General features: G+C 45.3%; 1 protein-coding gene across 1 annotated transcript in view; it reads right to left on the bottom strand.

Annotated features, from left to right (window-relative positions):
• pik3c2b (phosphatidylinositol-4-phosphate 3-kinase, catalytic subunit type 2 beta) overlaps nt 1–18,278 on the bottom strand; it is a 67,972-nt gene that overhangs the window by 48,818 nt on the left and 876 nt on the right. The window contains exons 2-10 of the mRNA XM_062986235.1: nt 10,185–11,029; nt 9,924–10,024; nt 9,012–9,172; nt 7,291–7,411; nt 5,463–5,574; nt 4,749–4,828; nt 4,586–4,649; nt 3,056–3,202; nt 1,648–1,684 (exon numbers count right to left, since the gene is read on the bottom strand). Coding sequence (XP_062842305.1) covers nt 1,648–1,684; nt 3,056–3,202; nt 4,586–4,649; nt 4,749–4,828; nt 5,463–5,574; nt 7,291–7,411; nt 9,012–9,172; nt 9,924–10,024; nt 10,185–10,934 — 1,573 coding nt within the window. The 5' untranslated portion in view covers nt 10,935–11,029. The remainder of the gene's footprint in view (nt 1–1,647; nt 1,685–3,055; nt 3,203–4,585; nt 4,650–4,748; nt 4,829–5,462; nt 5,575–7,290; nt 7,412–9,011; nt 9,173–9,923; nt 10,025–10,184; nt 11,030–18,278) is intronic.

The raw sequence follows: 18,278 nt of genomic DNA, 5'->3' as shown, positions 1-18,278 counted from the left end.
ACACACATAAACACACATTTCTGGAAAGCCTGCAGCTGTGTTAAAAAGCGCTGTTTCTCAAAGGCAAACCAAAAGTATGTGGACACCATGACTAATTATTGAGTTCAGGTGTTTTAGCCACATAAAGTGCTAACAAGTGTTTATCATAATAATGTAGCCCCTTCCTGCTCCAGTATGACTGGACCTCTGAAAAGCTGGGAGGAGAAAAACTCCAGTGCCGTGCATGAATCAGAACTTCCGTGTCCAAAATCACAGCCTGAAAGAATCTAAGCTCCTGGGTTCGAATCTCGGCTCTGCTACCGGTCAGCTGGGCGCCCTCAAGCAGGCACAATTGGCTAATGCCTGCAGCAGACAAAACTGGCTTCCAGTCTGCTGGGTTGGAAAGACCGGACTAAGGGGTGGGGTTATCAAAACCTAGGTTGCTCAGGGTCCCTGAGCAGAGATCGGGGCGTGGCTCTCCGTACGTGAAGTCGAACTCACGCGCAAATCCACCAAAGTATGGGTGTATAAGAAGGGATTAATCACCAGGACTGGGTATACCCTTAGGTATGTAACAGTAGCATGCACTCAAGCTGGCCTGGACTCCACAATTTGGTGTAAAATCTGATAATCCATGTTCTCCCAGGATGATGTCACAATATTCCAAAGAGAATCCTGTGATGTCACTAAACGCTTGACTTGTCAGCACTTGATCTTTGGTCTTCAGTAGTTGTTGCAAAGCTTTGAGGTTTATGGGATATTCCACTAGCACACCAGCGCTGGGATTCTGAACTCCCCGAGTTCGAATCTCAGCTCTGCTACCGGCCATCTGGGCGCCCCTAGCGGGCACAATCGGCAGTACCTGCAGCAGACAAAATTGGCCACCAGTCTGGGTGGGAAAAGACCGGACTAAAAAGTGGGTGGAGTCTTCGACGCTTTGTAGGGACCCTGATTAGTAGCCTGAGGCACCTGTACAGAAGTGAACGGATGGTAAGATCAGTGAGTGTGTGACTCTCCAGGCGTGAGACTGGCCGCACGTACAAATCCACCAAAGTATGGGTGTATAAGAAGGGATTAATCACCCATAGGACTGGGCACGCCTTGGAGGGAGTGTGGGTCGGGTGAATATGGACACTATTGGGGTCCATCAGGTACCCTTAGGTATGTAAAATCTGATAATCCATGTTCTCCCAGGATGATGTCACAATATTCCAAAGAGCATCCTGTGATGTCACTAAATGCGTGACCAGTCAGGACTTGATTTTTGGTCTTTAGCAGTTAAGCTAAGCTAAGCTTTGAGGATTAAGATTTCTGATGTAGGATGCCCAGGTGGTGCAGCAAAAAATTTCCCGCTAGCTACCAGTCAGCTGGGCGCCCCTAGCGGGCACAATCGGCAGTACCTGCAGCAGACAAAATTGGCCACTAGTCTGGGTGGGAAAAGACCGGACTAAAAAGTGGGTTGGGTCTTTGACGCTGTGTAAAGGACCCTGATTAGTAGCCTGAGGCGCCTGTACAGAAGTGAACGGACGCTAAGATCAGTGTGTGACTCTCCAGGTGCGAGACTGACCTCACGTACAAATTCACCAAAGTGTGTAAAGACGGGCATTGCTCATATCATAGTGATCATAGCATAACCCATAGACCTGTGGTGCATGATGGGAACCGTACCTCGATTTTCTCTCTTCACCACCAGCACACTCGCATCCTGTGAACAAAAAAACCCCAATATGACAAGTTAAAAATACCACATCGGGGGAAATTTTTGCATCGTTAGCATTACAGCTTTAGCAGTTCTGCTTTCCACATGAAGTGCCGACAACTGTAGCTGTTTATAACAAAGTCTCCGATAGAAGCGTGGCACCGGTGCAGCGTGCAACCTAGCAGACCAATGCATCACTGTCCGTTTGACACTGCTGGCTTTGCAGTGTGTGTCAAGGTTATAATAGTTTTGTATTTTTCATTCTAGTTTAGATTTATTTCGTTGTGACTTTTTTTTTTCTCCAATTCAGTTAGTTTTAATTAGTTTTTAGAGTGGGTTTGCTAGTTTTTATTATTTTTTTAATGCTTAGTTTTAGTTAAGTTATCATTAGTTCTAGTATTAGTTTTAGTTTTTTCATACTGTGGGTTATTTTTCAGGTGCAGGATTCAAAAAAGGTCAGAGTAAGTATTGTGTAATAAAAACCTAACAAAAGATACCATTTAAAAAATGTATTCAATTACTGTTGAACAACCAACTGTTTACAAAAACTGTAACAGTCCACAATATAGCAGCCTTAAGTGCAAAATGTGTGTAATACTGCTGCTGAAAATAGTCAATAGACTAAGGACACACATGAACATAATAATTAGGGCTGTCACGCGATAAAAAATGTTGGGCCCCCTCAACAAATTGCAGATGCTGACAGCTGTATGAAGTTAGACTTCAAGTTCAAATTCCTGCCTCTGGTATTTTTAATGCACAGTTTTAGTTCTGTGAGGTGAGTGGTTGAGTTCATGTCGTGGAGGCCCCCCTGCCATGGGCCCCGGTGCATCTTTTGTATCTTCCGTAGTTTTTCCTGCCCTTGTAATTCACACAAGAACTATTTTTCCTTAAAAAAAAAGGCGGCTATTCTAAGAAAAAGAATGTTGTTTTCTAACGTCCCACCTGTCATGTAATGTGAATTACAAATATATTGTCTGGCCCTTTAAGAATGTTAAGTGTACTATAGGGGCGAAGGGAGCAAGTGTGTAAGGAAGATATAAAAAATGACACAGTGCCGTCAGGGAGCATGAGGTACCGTACAGTGCCGGCAGCTGACGTAAAGCTGCTCGAGTGGAAAAAAATCGATTTCATATCATTTCACAAGGCTCATAAATAAATTGACAAACACGAAAACGAAGGGTATTCTATCTATAATTTCAGTACGTTTTAGTTAGTTTTGTAGACGCCTAATACAGTTCCAGTTAGTTATCATTTTTTCTTTTAATGACCGTTTGTATTTATTGCAGTTAACGAAAATGTTTTTTTCAATTTCAGTTTTCATTATTTCATTCATTTTCGTTAACGATAATAACCCTGGTGTGTGTGTGTGTTTACCTTCTGTACTTTGGGCTGTGGTCTGCACGGGCAGGCGGGCAACTGGTTGAGGGCTGAGGAGACGTCTGGGGTTTCCACAGCGGCCAGGGTGCTGCACAGAGCCTTCACCGACTGTACCAGTCGCTCCACGTGCAAAGGCAACTCGGCCTGAAAGAGAATGGAGGGAAGGGGGCATGCAGGGGTCACACTTTTCCAAGTTTCCAAATCTATGATCAGATGGCACCCCCATGCCTAGAAGGTATCTAGAAGGTATGCCAGAAGGAAAGCGTTCCCTAGAGTTCCTCAGACTTCTAATAGAACATATTGGCAACCACGCCTTGGCTTTCCCTCTAATCCCATCAGTTATTACAGGAGAAGACTACAAGTGAGCAACAAAGCGATGGACGGCAACACAAAGTCCATTTTTGACCAGCGTGGAATGGGTTCCATTCCAGTCCACGGACCTCATTTTGAACCCTCGGCAAACAAAGTAAATACATACTCTATGTTCCAAACTGGGAACGTTCACTGGAAACCAATGAATAGTAGGTTTTTCAGCACAAACCTTGACGTCATCTGTGGGCGTATCCATAGCACAAATGCTAGCAGGCAATCTATCCTCTCTGCAGTGTCCTCCATTGACGATGCATCCTTGGTTCCAATAAAAATAGTTTTCAACAGCACCAAGGTTCTAAGACACCTGAACGGAACCAGTTCAAGATCCTGAGTTATCTTGATCAAAAAGGGCTAATAGAGGTAAAGCGACTTTGAGGTGGGACAAACCCCAGTGACCCCAGGGAGATTGGGGGATCCTGCTGAGTCTGGTTCCTCTCAAGGTTTCTTCCAGTAATTTTAAAGGAGTCTTTCCTTGCCACTGTTGCCCTCGGCTTGCTCAACAGGGTTTTTGGTCTGTCGGTCCTGGATTCTGTAAAGCTGCTTTGAGACAATGTCTATTGTAAAAAGCGCTATTCAAGTAGCAATAGCACAACTGCTAGCAGGCAATCTATGCTCTCCACCAGCTTGTCACTCCTGCCTAGTTCCATTGCACACCCATTGACGACCAATGAAAACTGGTGCAAATGTGGACTGGTTTTTAATAGCACCAAGGTTCTAGGACACCAGAGTTATCTTGATCAAAAAGGGCTAATAGAGGTAGAGCAACTTTGAGGTGGGACAGACCCCAGTGACCCCAGGCCACCCAAGGAGAATGGGGTCCCTGCTGAGTCTGGTTCCTATCAAGGTCTCTTCATGTAATTTTAAGAGTTTTTTCTTGCCACTGTTGCCCTCGGGTTGATCAACAGGGGTTTTTGGTCTGTTGGTCCTGGATAAATTTGACTTGACTTGTCTTTGGTAGATCCAATGTACCAATCGCATGGTGCCAAGCTTAGTGTCTCCTGTTTACGTTAAGAAGGTTTAGCCTTTCACAACAGATCTGATGTTTGGTAGACGTAACAAACAAGCTAGCCAGTCACTAAGGTGTTGCATTAGTAATAGTAATAGCAATAGTAATTATAGGCCTAAGAGTTGAGCAATGGAGATAGATAAACCTACCTCTGATGAAACGAAAGACTCAGCCTCGTTATGAAAGGTGTCCAGTAGCAGAGTAAGCGCCTCCCTGTGGAACATCATGAGAATTGAGAGGTTTAGGGCAACCACGCAATTAATGCCTTAACATCTACAGTATCTGTTCATCCTGCCCACTTCTCAGTCTCACCTGGTGACGGTTTGCTTGATGGGCCTCTCCTGCAGCAGGATGTTGTGGTTCAGGGTGGACGGCCTCTCGTCATCCTCCTCCTGTCATTACAAAGTTAAAAAAGGAGGCATCAGATCTGACCATCTAACCATGAGCTTGTTGGGCATTACGTTCCAGTACATGGGTAGTAATGTAACACACTTTATGGACTAAACTGGATGTATCAATTTCATCAACTGCTTTATCCTAGTGAGGGTCACCGTGGGTCTGGTAGCACCTGCAAACACTGGGTCCAAAAACTGCATTACTTCGGCTACCCCAACACCACCACACCCCTCTAGACATAGCCAATCATGTCTGTGTAGATGCCTGGCAAGCCAGGTAGAACAGCAGTCTGGCTTATGCTACCCCAGTTCCACCCAGGTTCAAATTTTTAGCAGTGTTATCAGCTGGCTGGGCATGAGTGGCTTTTTTTCTGAGGGCGTGGCCAAAACCCTGCAATATACTGGTGCCCTGTCCAGGGTATTCCCGCCTTGCATGTTTTCCCATGGAACCGGACCAGTAATCTAATTGCTACAACTTAAGTATCCAGATACCTTTTCCAGTGAAGAAGTTGGGGGGTTGGGGTTAGGGTTAGGGTTGGGGTTAGGGTTAGGATTAAGGGTTTCTTTTATCTACAGACGTGGAATCGTAATTGCTGTCCAGTCTGAAGAGAAGCCCCCAGGTCATACTCACCGTCCGAGCCAGTTCCATGTTAATGGAGCTTCTCTTGGTGAGGAAAAGCCGGACGTCCCGGTCAAACTTTAGACACTGCTGGATATACTCCAGTCCAGCCAGCGTCTGAGAACTGAAAGACAGAGAAAGAGAAACAAAGACGTCCTTAGATCTATCCGACTGAATACCCAGTAAACTCAGAAACATCTGCGCGGAGACTCGTTACATCTGCCAGTGAAAACACCTAAATCTTAATAACGGACAATCCCATCCGGTCACATCGTAGAGTTAAGACAGAGAGGGGGTTCAACCCTTTATGTAGGGAAAATATGCTATCAGACACCACAAATAAAGACATACACATCAGCCATAACATTAAAACCACCTCCTGTCAATTTTATCAGCTCTACTTACCATATAGGAGCACTTTGTAGTTCTACAATTACTGACTGTAGTCCATCTGTTTCTCTGCATGCTTTGTTAACCTCCTTTCATGCTGTTCTTCATGGGTCAGGACCACAACAGAGCAGGTATTATTTAGGTGGTGGATCATTCTCAGCACTGCAGTGACACTGACATGGTGCTGTTGTGCTAGTGAGTGTTGTGCTGGTATGAGTGGAGTTTTTAAATACCAGGTCCGCTCACTGTCCACTCTATTAGACACTCCTACCTAGTTGGTCCACCTTGTAGATGTAAAGTCAGAGTCGATCGCTCATCTATTGCTGCTGTTTGAGTTGGTCATCTTCTAGACCTTTATCAGTGGTCACAGGACGCTGCCCACGGGGCGCTGTTGGCTGGATATTTTTGGTTGGTGGACTATTCTCAGTCCTGCAGTGACAGTGAGGTGTTTAAAAACTCCAGCAGCGCTGCTTGTCTGATCCACTCATACCAGCACAACACACACTAAGACACCACCACCATGTCAGTGTCACTGCAGTGCTGAGAATGATCCACCACCTAAATAGTACCTGCTCTATAGTGGATCTCTGGGGGTCCTGACCATTGAAGAACAGCGTGAAAGCAGGTTAAAAAGGTATGTAGAGAAACAGATGGACTACAGTCAGTAATTGTAGAACTACAAAGCTGAGCTTACTATTTTTCTTCACAGCTCCCTAATAAAGAAAGTTGGCTAGTCTTCTGTGCTGGCACTGATAGAATAATAGGTGTTACTAACAGGACGTCCCTCCCACTTCCCACTCCGCATAAGCTCAGAGTTATCAGGGCAACCCATACTTCCGGCCAACCAGCTGCACCCTTAGCAAAACATCCCACTGAAACACACACACACACACACACACACCTGTAGCGCTCTCTATTGTAACTGGATCCTGCTCTGCATACCAGCCAATCCAAGCATGTAGCACTTTAGATATTACACTGCCTGTTAGAGGGGAATCCCACAGCGGTTTTACACTCCCACAGACATAAGCACGTCGTGTTTTTACACGGCCACAACTGAGGGGCCTCGATTTAAAGACGAAAGACCATTCGCACCACAAGCCACAAAGCTGGCGCTCTGCTCAGACAACGGCCGCAATTCTGGCAGCGCCAACTGGGAACCGCTTTTTCTAAAGAGACTGTTGCATTTGAGGCTTGTTTTTTCTGTCCCCCCCCCTACTTTGAGCAAGTTCTGGGCTGGCTTCCAATGTCTTAGTTCCCTCTGTGAGGTGGGCATCATACCCACAGTGAAGGCTAAGAAAAGGTGGCAAGGCCTACACGCCATCCTGCCAATAGCTGGCCTGGAGCTGCGCTGTGCTGTGCTCATGGCCTGGCGCCCAATTTCAAGCCATACCTCCAGTTCACTCGGAGCTCGTTTTGTTCCCTTGTCATGTGCCTGCATGACTCTTACTTGTTGAGGTATTCAGCCTGGCCGCACACTTTCAACGCGTAGTCGTCGACGTCGATCAGATCCAGGTCGTCGTGGGCGTAGCACAGGGTCTGGTAGATCAGCAGGTCGATGGTGGACGAGCCTGTGGAAGGCAGAAGAAGAATTGCATCAGTAATGGTTATTGGTTCTAGTTGAGCCATGTAGAGTAAGCTTGTGTTGTGCAGAATTGGGCCCTCTCAGTGGGCAATCACCACTTCCCAGAGACATATCTCATTCGCTCGGCTTGATCTCTGGGCACTGGTTTGTCTCAGATGGACCAAAAGAGTCCATCTGTTGTGCTTTGAGCTGACTCAGCAAAATTGGGCCCTCTCAGTGGGCAAACACCACTTCCCAGAGACATATCTTATTCGTTCGGCTTGATCTCTGGGCACTGGTTTATCTCAGATGGACCAAAAGATTCCATCTGTTGTGCTTTGAGCTGACTCAGCAAAATCGGGCCCTCAGTGGGTAAACCACCACTTCCCAGAGACATATCTCATTCGCTCGGCTTGATCTCTAGGCACTGGTTTGTCTCAGATGGACCAAACGAGTGCATCTGTTGTGCTTTGAGCTGACTCAGCAAAATTGGGCCCTCTCAGTGGGCAAAAACCACTTCCCAGAGACATATCTCATTCGCTCGGCTTGATCTCTGGGCACTGGTTCATCTCAGATGGACCAAAAGACAGTCAAAACCTGTGCTGTGGCAAATTTCCAGAAACGACATCAGATTCTCTTTACCAGACAAAAAGGGCCATCCGGACTGTCATTAGCATGGGTGACCTGATTGATATGGAGGTGTATATTGGGATTTTAGAGAGACACAGGCTTCCATCAAGAAAGTCTGTGATTATTTCAGCAAGCCAATGCCAGGCCTCATTCTGTATGCGCTACAACAGAGTGCACATGCTTGTCTGGCTTGCCTGCAGCCCCAAGACTACCACAACAATAAACAGTATCCTCAGGTACGGGTTCAAGAGATTGAGCAAATCACATATTCTTGTTTTCATTGCACTTGTGTCCCAATGTCCCAACTTTTCTGGAAACAGGGTTTGTACATTATTCGTAGATACACAGATCCACACAAAAACAGCTCTGTGTTTCCTTCCTCCCTCTCTCGTTTCCTGCCATTTTCATTAATTAATAGCACTGTAAGCGCCTCCTTCCGAACACAATTGAGCGAAGGCCAGATATTTATCAAGCCCGATGGGATGCTTATACTGTAATTTCGTAAAGAGGAAGCAAGAAGCAAGGTCAGACAGAACAGATGTCTGTGGTCATTAAAAGGGAAGTGAAAATTATGAAGTAGGATAAGCCAAGCTGACACATGGCACACCAAGATTAACCCAATTCACTGGCAACGAATGCTCCATCAGCAGCAAAAAACATTCTAGAACTTTCCTCCAAGTCAAAATAAATAGCTGACCACCTAATCCAGACAGCTGGCACGATGCCCTTTTAATTAGGTAAAATCAGAGTGAATCTCCAGCCCTGTCCAAACGTTTCTAATGAAAAATGCAGACCAGAAATTTGCAAACCGTTTGGCAAGAGTCCTGGTGAAATCCTTTTACCCGATGCCTACAACATTGACGAATGTGCCCGGCGTGCCATAGCAGGAACGTCTGCATGTTGAGGAACTGGTTACTGGTTTGTGTAAATTTGTTAGGTGTGAATGGAAATGTTAATGTAATTGCATTGCAGCCTACCATCACAGGTGAAGGTAAGAGGTTCTCGGAAGTGTTCGCTGATGACGGTCACCTTAATGCCGACCCCAAGTACCTGCTGCAGCTCCTCCTGCGCCACGCTCGGGCTCCACACGAATCCGGCGTTCTTGGAGCGGTCAGAGCACGGGTAGGCCGAGCGTAACCTGCACATAGCAAAGAAAAAATTAGGCCTATACTAATTTGGCATACTCTTGACGTCTGGTGCTTCTTTATCGTATGATTATCATGTTTTATTAGCTCTGTATTGTAATTAACAAGGTTAGCTAGTCACTGATTGATGTAGATTGGGACAGAGCCATTGATAATTGTAGTAATAATTATAATTATAAAAGCCATCCAGTCTGTTCCAGCATCTAGCAAACGTTCTGTTTGGGTCTTCAGACTTCTTAATGGCTCGTTCATTGTTCCTCCAATTGGATCCATCTATCTGGTTGCTGGCCGCCTTCTACCTCTCATACCTCTAACTCTTCCTAGCATGATCATCATCTCCAATTAATTGGTTCATCTCATAATGTGTCCAAAATAAGAGAGCTTCAGGTGGTTATCTGGGCTTTGAGTGAGATGTTAGACGTTGTTTTGGTTGAGGAACCATTTGTTTGACTTCTTGGTCGCCCAAGGTACTCGGAAAAGTCCTCAAAAGACCAGCATTAAAATCCAAAGGCACTGATACCATTAAGAACCATGGAGAGAACCATAGTCTGGACAATTGTGGATAAGTTTGGGCATATTTAAAAAAACTTCTCTCTTTCTGGGGTCTATCAGTATGATTTAGGTGTAATTATTACAATATATTTGAGGTAAAACAAGGATTGATCATACATCAACATGACTGATCAATAAAACACTTCTGAGCATTCGGAAGCCTCCATTAGGAGAACGAAGATGAAAACTCACACATCCAGCATATGGCAGAAGGCAGCAACCTCCTCATCACGCTCCTCAGAAACCTGGAACAGTTCATATCCGAATCCATTCAGCCTGGAACCAAGTGACACCTGAACAAGAGACAGAAAGCTCAGTCCAAACTTCGACGACTCTTCAGACCCAAAGAAATGATACATGCAATAGGTGGATTGGCTGCTTCTAATCGCTAAATTGGATGTAAGTGAGTGCATGTGGTGGCCTGCAGATGACCGATCTGTTTAGCATACCTACCGGATCAATTGACGCCCTGCGGTTGCTTGTGCTACTCCTCTGCCCAGGCAGGTAGGTGCGAGGCGGTACCTGAGGGGGTAGGGTCTTGCTGCGAGCCACTGGCTTCCCGGATTCTTCACTAAACCGCCGTACTCTAGGCGACAGACAGTCCCCATTGAGCCTCATCAGTGAGTCATTCAGGTTGTCATAGTTCAAGGTTTCTCCAGAGGGAAGCTTGGGCTGGTCCACCTCAGGGGTGAACAGGTTAACGTCTCTGGGAGCAGAGCTCCTAGAGGGCATGAATAAGTCAGGCTGAGGGATGGGGTTCCTGGGCGGTATGGCTGGTGGAGGTTCATCCGGAGGTGGCAGCCCCTTCGAAGGCATTCCAGACATCCCCTCATAGTCATTCTTTCCCGGGTCGTCCAGAATGTACAGAGGTTCCTTGCTGTAGCCGTCCACATTCGATCTGGACGGATTCGAGACTCCTGGCTGGATGAGGTTCAGAAGCGGATCCGACCCAGATAGCGTCTGGCGCAAATTTGACCGAGGAGGGCTGGGCAGGGGTCTAGAGCGTGCGTTCCTTGGCGGCAGGGTCTTGACGCTGCCAGACTCGTCTCTCCCGGTCGGTTCCTTGTCCTGTCTGTGGCGAGAAAGGGCATCGTACTCCATCTGGAGGGCCTCAGCCAAGACCAGTTCTCTAGGACTCAGACCCAAAGCCTCCAGACAGCCCCAGCGCTGCTCCCGGTCACTCTGCGTCTGCGCCGCAGACATGATTCAGCCGTGGAGTGATGCCACTAGGCTGGGTGGTTGGAAATGGGTAAGACTTTGGAGGGTGAGGAGGTCTTTATAAGCAGAACCATGAAGCTCTGTCAAGAGATAGAAAATAACATTTTAGCCTGGTACGTTTATGTTAGCAGTCCTTAGCATGATCAAAACAAGAATTCCTTTCCAAGAGAGATATCAGTGACACCAGGAACACACCTGTTAGTAATAGAAGTTGCCAGATTTATCTAAAAAGAAGCCCAGATGGGTTTTATTTCAGAAATACAGAGTTCTGGCACCAATTATCTTTGCTAGCTCAGCAGAAGTCAGGACTGCTGAAACCAGCTATCAGAGCACTGCAGGCAGCAAGGCAGGAAGTCCTATTGTTCGAGCAAGAAAACTTCAAGTGTCTACAAAACTAGGGCCCATCTACAACATAGGATCACACAAGTGGAAGCTGAATTCACGGGACCCTTAACGGCTTGGATTGTTTTTGACCACAATTATAACTTACTTTGGATAAAATGCTAAAAATGGAGGGAAAAACTTAGAAGACCAAAGTACAGAAGTGCAGTCCACACCTTCAGGTGTTGCAAGCCACCTACCTCACAAGGGCTGCAGGTTTAGAACCTTGCGACTTGCATCAAGTAGGTGCAAACGTCTTGAAATGAAGAATGAAAGAGTTAAGTGCAACATATGGTTGGGCGGTATGACGGTATTTAAAAATGGTGACGGTATTTTAAAAATGTGAAGCGCCAAATTTCTGCTTCAGGTCTACCTTGAAAACGGAGACTTTAAGACCTTCGCGCATCCACAGTAAGGTGGGAGTGGTAGGCGGTTGGAGCTCACTGATTGGTTGTGGGGGTGCTCACTGTTTGAGATGATAACACAAAAGCTAGGGAGCTCTCTACATAGGGTGTGTTCAAACACCTAGTGAGCTGCCTTGCTGTCTTACTGCCTACATAGGCAGCTGCCTCAGTAGAGAGGATTCTAATAAGTCAATGACTTATTATGAGGCAGGTTATTCGAACGCGCTACTTAGACAGCGATTCCATCGTGTTTTGCTTGCTAAGCTAACAGTTAGCATCTTGCCATTCAAGACCATGTGATGGGGTGGCACAACGCGCTAGCATGTCGATATAACATCTTTGTGTACCGAATACGGTTACATTCACTGACAAGCCCGAACATGCAAAAAAAACACACTTGTGCAAGTTTATACAATATAATATTATCTGTGTGTGTGTGTGTGTGTGTGTGTGTGTGTGTGTGTGTCGCGCTCACTCTCACCGATACTAAAAGTGTTTCGGATTTGAATTCCGACAATAAACAGCTTCTATTATGACTGATTAATTCCCCGTACTGATGTGAAGCAGAATGGGTGTATTACAGCCGATAAGAACGCCGCAAAAATGAAAACATGTATATAGCGGCTCCCAGAGATGCGACTCGGTTCATTTGAAAGATCCGTTCAATAGAATCGGATCGCTCGCGAATGACCCATTACTAACAGAGAGACGCCCGCACCCCCCAGCCCCCGTGGTAATACCGTATACCGCAGTATTTTCTGAAGACGGTACGACGGTATGAAAATCGGCAATACCGCCCAACCCTAGTGCAACAACTCATTTTTTTAACTTACTATCTAGTTAAAATACAGGTATTTCACTTCATACGCCCTTCAGTTTCTATTCCAATGTAATACATGAAGAGCACAAGGTAACTTAAAGCCATATGGACAAATCCATTCATTGGAAATATCACTTGCTTGAGCTCCTGCATTGACCTGCACTGCTGACAGCAGCAGTCGAGTGTTTTCCCTCCGCCCATGCCAGATATTCCCACACACTTCCATCCACACCCCCCACATAACGAGAAAAAGAAACAGACAAGCGACTTGCATTCCCCGAGAGTTCTCCTGATTTATACTATGACCTCTTTTATGTGCACCCCTAAAATTTATGAGTATTAGCACATGTGCTTCTGGGATTTATGCAACTCTAAGAAGAAGCTCTATCAGTTCAAAAAAAAGCAAAAAAGTAAAAAAGCAGCCAATTCGGAGGACAGACGGCTATGCTGACTTCACCGATACAGATCCGTTTGGCAGTTGGTCAACCGCTTTATTTAGCACCTGTTTTTTTCACTGTTTGTACACAGCTGAACATATGTACACACACAAAGATGTAGAGTGCAAAGGCTCTATGAAAGTCAAGTCTTAAAACCCGCTGCATACTGGCATATCCAGAAACCACATGAAGGAAAAAGGATCTCTAGGGGATGCAGGTCAGATTAGATTACCAATATGAGGCGTGAAGGTCTGAATGGAGAAGCACAACACAGGAACTGGCAGTCCAGATGTCAGTTCATGAATCCCAAGCCCTAATGCACGCATCTTCCAAATGCCATCTTTGTGCACTTCTTCAGTTCCCAGGAGTAAGATTCCCCCATCGTCTCTTCGTTCCAAGCACCGAGACCTTTTGGTCAGAGAGAAGCAGGAGCGAGAGGAGGGGCGGGAACAGGGGTGGGGTCTACATTGTTCCAGTCATGGGCCCCTGGCCTGGAATCATTCCCCTGCTGGGATATAATCCCATTCAATTAGGGGCGGCTCCCAGATTGGCCGAACAAAGGCCGAGGAGAGGGGAGCGTCACGTGAGCCAAGGCCGGCCCAGACACATTCACACGCCTTCAAGTGGCAAGAGACAAAGAGGCCGCTGTCATCCCTGCCCCCCTCGGTCCCTATCCCCGCACACTTACACCAACAGCCCTCCCCCAACGACAACCACCCACCCACCCACCGACAAATCAACCAGCACGCTCTCACACATGGCCCCCGTCGCTACCCGAGTGCTAACAGACGCTCACTGTTGCCAGCTGATAGTGGCCTTAGGCTTTGGTCAAGGCCTGCGCTGGCTCCCACATGCTCAATTATAAATAAACCACACCTTTCTTGAGGGCGTGGAGTCGCTCAGAGCTTGCTTTACATTCCCATGGACCCGTTCTATCCATGCCTTCATATCAACATGAAAAGGAAAATGACAACTGAAAGCTAAATGGTGTTCTCCAGACATCATCGAGACTGGGAAGTCGGGAAAAAAGGGAAATGAATACTATACCATACCAACTAACAATAGGCTGTCAGGAAAGGGAACTTAAATTTAATGAGTATGACTAAAAATGTCAAATGAATACACCAGAAAGGTGGCATTTAAATTCAGACATCCTATTTTGTATTAAGTATGCAGATTGAAATGCAGCTAGAGTTGACTATGCCCGGTGCAGGTACCACTTTTGTTTGCAAGTGGCATACCTGGAAGTACTACGACAATTACAAATGCCAGACAAGAGTCTATGTAAAGTGCAATTAAGTATTTTCCAACATGAGAAATGAGCCAACTAGCCCAACTAGTCCTGTACCATAACTGACCAGTTGCCTTTCTGACTTTTCCTTCCTTAGAAAGGACCTGTAAAATGGATTCGTTTTGAAATCTAGACTTTGAATTCTCTATGATGATGGGCTGGGCTCTTAACTGTCTACTTTTTAGGCAGTAGGTACTGCTGTAAGAACTGCTCTCTCAGTATGTTTCTCTGGTGAAAGAAAGAAAGGTGTGGAGACAGAGCAGCACACTCCAAGCCAGTAAAATTTTCCCAGAGGCACACTATTTAAACATGTAGTTTAAACAGAAATTAATGACCAACCAGAAGAAATTCGTATTCAACGCTTTGTGGGGCTTTGCATACTGCTAAAAATATTGGTAATGACATTTTAGCACTCCCTTGAGAGTGGTACATACCCATGCGTGAAACAGTGGTCTCCTGCCAAGGTCTGAGTAAAAAACCCAAACTGTAATTGTATGCTAAAAGGAAATGAGTCCAGTCAAGCAAGTTGTGTGCTAGTTCCCCAATATAAAATGGGTCATTGTTGAATCTTCCAACAGGACAATGATCCAAAACATATGTCAAGAGTAGGGATGTAACGATGCACCACAAGACAGTTAATAACCGATTCAAAAATTCCACGATTCAAATCGATTTGACATGTATCAATAATGAATCGATATTCACTTTAAACAGCAGAGGGCACTGGCGCCATACACCTCGTCTGGTTGATGTCACTGGCGCTATACGCCTGGTTGCCAGATTCGGGGTTTTTCATTGGCATAGTTTGTACCTACCTCAGAAATAAAGGGACATTCATCATCTAGATAAAGAAAAGATAATCACAAATACTATTTTTTAGTATTTTCTTTTCTTTTTTTAGAGAAATAATAAAAGGAAACCTTGTCAGAATTTGTCTTCAATTTCAGTAAAAAAAAATCAGGAAAAAAATCGTACAGTGAACCCAGTATCGTGAATCGCATCGCATCGCGGGTACAGTGTATCGTTACATCCCTAGTCAAGAGTGAGAACACAAAAAGGGTTGACTGAACATAAAATCAAGGTTCTGCTATGGCCGTCTCAGTCCACTGATCTAAACCCCATAGAATACTTGTAGGGTGAAGTGAAGAGGAGAGTGTATAAGAGAGAACCAAAACCCTGGACAATCGAGAGAGGAACGGTCTAAAATTCACCGCACTGAATAAATTAAGTGTGTATTGATAAGAGATTTTTTTATCTCCTCTGAATGAATTTACTTTAATTAAAGATTGGACTTGTGGCCGCTTAGGTGGCGCAGCGGTAAAAACACACGCTGGAACCAGAGCTGGGATCTCGAATACATCGTATCAAATCTCAGCTCTGCCTACCGGCTAAGGCTGAGCGGCCACATGAACAACGATTGGCCTGTTGTTCAGATTTGGGCGGGACTAAGCCGGATGGGGTCTCTCTCCCATGACTGGCGCAATTACGACCTCTGCTGGCTGACTGATGGTGCCAGCACAGCGATGAGAAAAGAGGTTCTCAGGGTGTGTCTCCCCGTACACAACGCTGAGCTGCACTACACTCGTCAAAGTGTAGGTGATAAAATGCATACGGCTGTTGCCCACGTGTTGGAGGGGGGCGTGGGTTAGCTTCGTTCTCCCCAATCAGAGCGGGGACCGGCATTGGTAGAAAGGAAGCATGATGCAATTGGGCAATTGGACACGCTAAAAGGTAAATTGGCCAAACATAGGACCCCCCCACCCAAATAATGAGCAAGGTAATGAACGTTTGGTAACAGCTGTGCATGTCACAGTCAGTTACATATTAAATGTTAGGTTCATGGTAGTTACTTGTTGTTCACGTGTTGAATGAAGCAGATATGATCCAGGTGACTAAGTGAAATGGGTGAAATCATTATGCCCACACAAAAGGGTTGGCGTATCAACAAAACAGCCGTGAGTGCTCACAGTCAGCTGTGGTATGTAGGTATGTAGGTACCAATTAAAACCATCTGCGAGGCATACTGTGTACAGAACGAAAGTGAGAGGTGAACAACAGCAAAATATAAGAAACACAATACTATCATGAATGCTCATCACATGACACGCCAACTCTTTTTACAGATGCCTGGTGGGGCTCATGAGCACTTTTCCTAAAGCTAGTGCAAGATTCAAACCACTGTGTTTACTAAATGCTGTACCTGATAAGCCAAGATTCAAAAATGGGTAAATTTTACCCATTTTATCAGCTCCACCAACCATATAGAAGCACTTTGTAGTCCTAAAATTACTGACTGTAGTTAATCTGTTTCTCTGCATACTTTGTTAGCCCCCTTTCATGCTGTTCTTCAATGGTCAGGACTCTCCCAGTACCACCACAGAGCAGGCATTATTTAGGTGGTGGATCATCCTCAGCACTGCAGTGACACTGGCATGGTGGTGGTGTGTTAGTGTGTGTTGTGCTGGTATGGGTGGATCAGACACAGAAGCGCTGCTGGACTGAGAACAGTCCACCAACCAAAAATATCCAGCCAACAGCGCCCCATGGGCAGCGCCCTGTGACCACTGATGAAGGTCTACAAGATGACCGACTCAAACAGCAGCAATAGATGAGCGATCGTCTTTGACTTTACATCTACAAGGTGGACCAACTAGGCAGGAGTGTCTATTAGAGTGGACACGATGTTTAAAAACTCCAGCAGCGCTGCTGTGTCTGATCCACTCATACCAGCACAACACACACTAACACACCACCACCATGTCAGTGTCACTACAGTGCTGAGAATGATCCATTACCTAAATAATACCTGCTCTGTGGTGGTCCTGTGGGGGTCCTGACCATCGAAGAACAGGATGAAAGGGGGCTAACAAAGTATGCAGAGAAACAGATGGACTACAGTCAGTAATTGTAGAACTACAGAGTGCTTCTATATGGTAAGTGGAGCTGATAAATTGGACAGTGAGTGGAGAAACAAGGAGGTGGTTTTAATGTTATGACTGGTCAGTGTACATGGCCAAAAATGAAAGGAAAGTAAAACACAAACCAGGAAGCCAGGACTCAACGTGAAAGTGTATTCCGGTCAAGTATGGCACTAATTTTAACTCCACCTGTCAAATGTCAATTTGAGTTCATTTTAAAACTTTGTGCTAAAAGTTGGAGAGTTTCCTGCCAAATTAGCCAGACCTGAACGTTTTCTGACATGTTTTGGCAGCTAGAACCTGCCTAACAAGTTCTAGAATGTCAAAAGACACCAGACAGACGTTACATTTGTCTTCCACACAAGACTTTATCCTGCCATGTAAGACAAGAGCCAGGCTTTACTCTGACCTCTGATTCACCGACAGAACCAGTGTAAGAGAAACACTGAATGCACAAGTTACCCCTGAAACATAGAAGCCTGCAATTAAATTAAATTGTATTGTAAGACTAGGTAATTTAGCTCCTTCCCATTTCACACTTTGTTTACATAGCTGGTGGACTTGGTAACCACTATGCCACACATGACTCAAAGGCAAACAGTGTTGATCAAACATGCAGAAGCTTTTGTAAACCTTTGTTGACATGGATAAGTGGAGGAATATGGATGGTATGATATGATATCAGCAGAGCTAAACACTGACCACCTAATAAATTCCACTTCTTGATTCTCCAGACATACCAAGAAATTCTAATTAATATAACTGATTAAAAATGATAATAACAAAAAAAATTTTTTGTAACATTTTACTATACACTGATCAGCCATAACATTAAAACCACCTCCTTGCTGTCCATTTTATCAGCTCCACTTACCATATAGAAGAACTTTGTAGTTCTACAATTACTGACTGTAGTCCATCTACTTCTCTACATACCTTTTTAGCCTGCTTTCACCCTGTTCTTCAATGGTCAGAACCCACACAGGACCACTACAGAGCAGGTATTATTTAGGTGGTGAATGATTCTCAGCACTGCAGTGACACTGACATGGTGGTGGTGGTGGTGTGTTAGTGTGTG

The sequence above is a fragment of the Trichomycterus rosablanca genome, chromosome 24, assembly GCF_030014385.1.
Source record: "Trichomycterus rosablanca isolate fTriRos1 chromosome 24, fTriRos1.hap1, whole genome shotgun sequence".
In the NCBI taxonomy this organism is placed as follows: Eukaryota; Metazoa; Chordata; class Actinopteri; order Siluriformes; family Trichomycteridae; genus Trichomycterus; species Trichomycterus rosablanca.
This window is presented reverse-complemented; position numbering and strand designations above follow the sequence as displayed.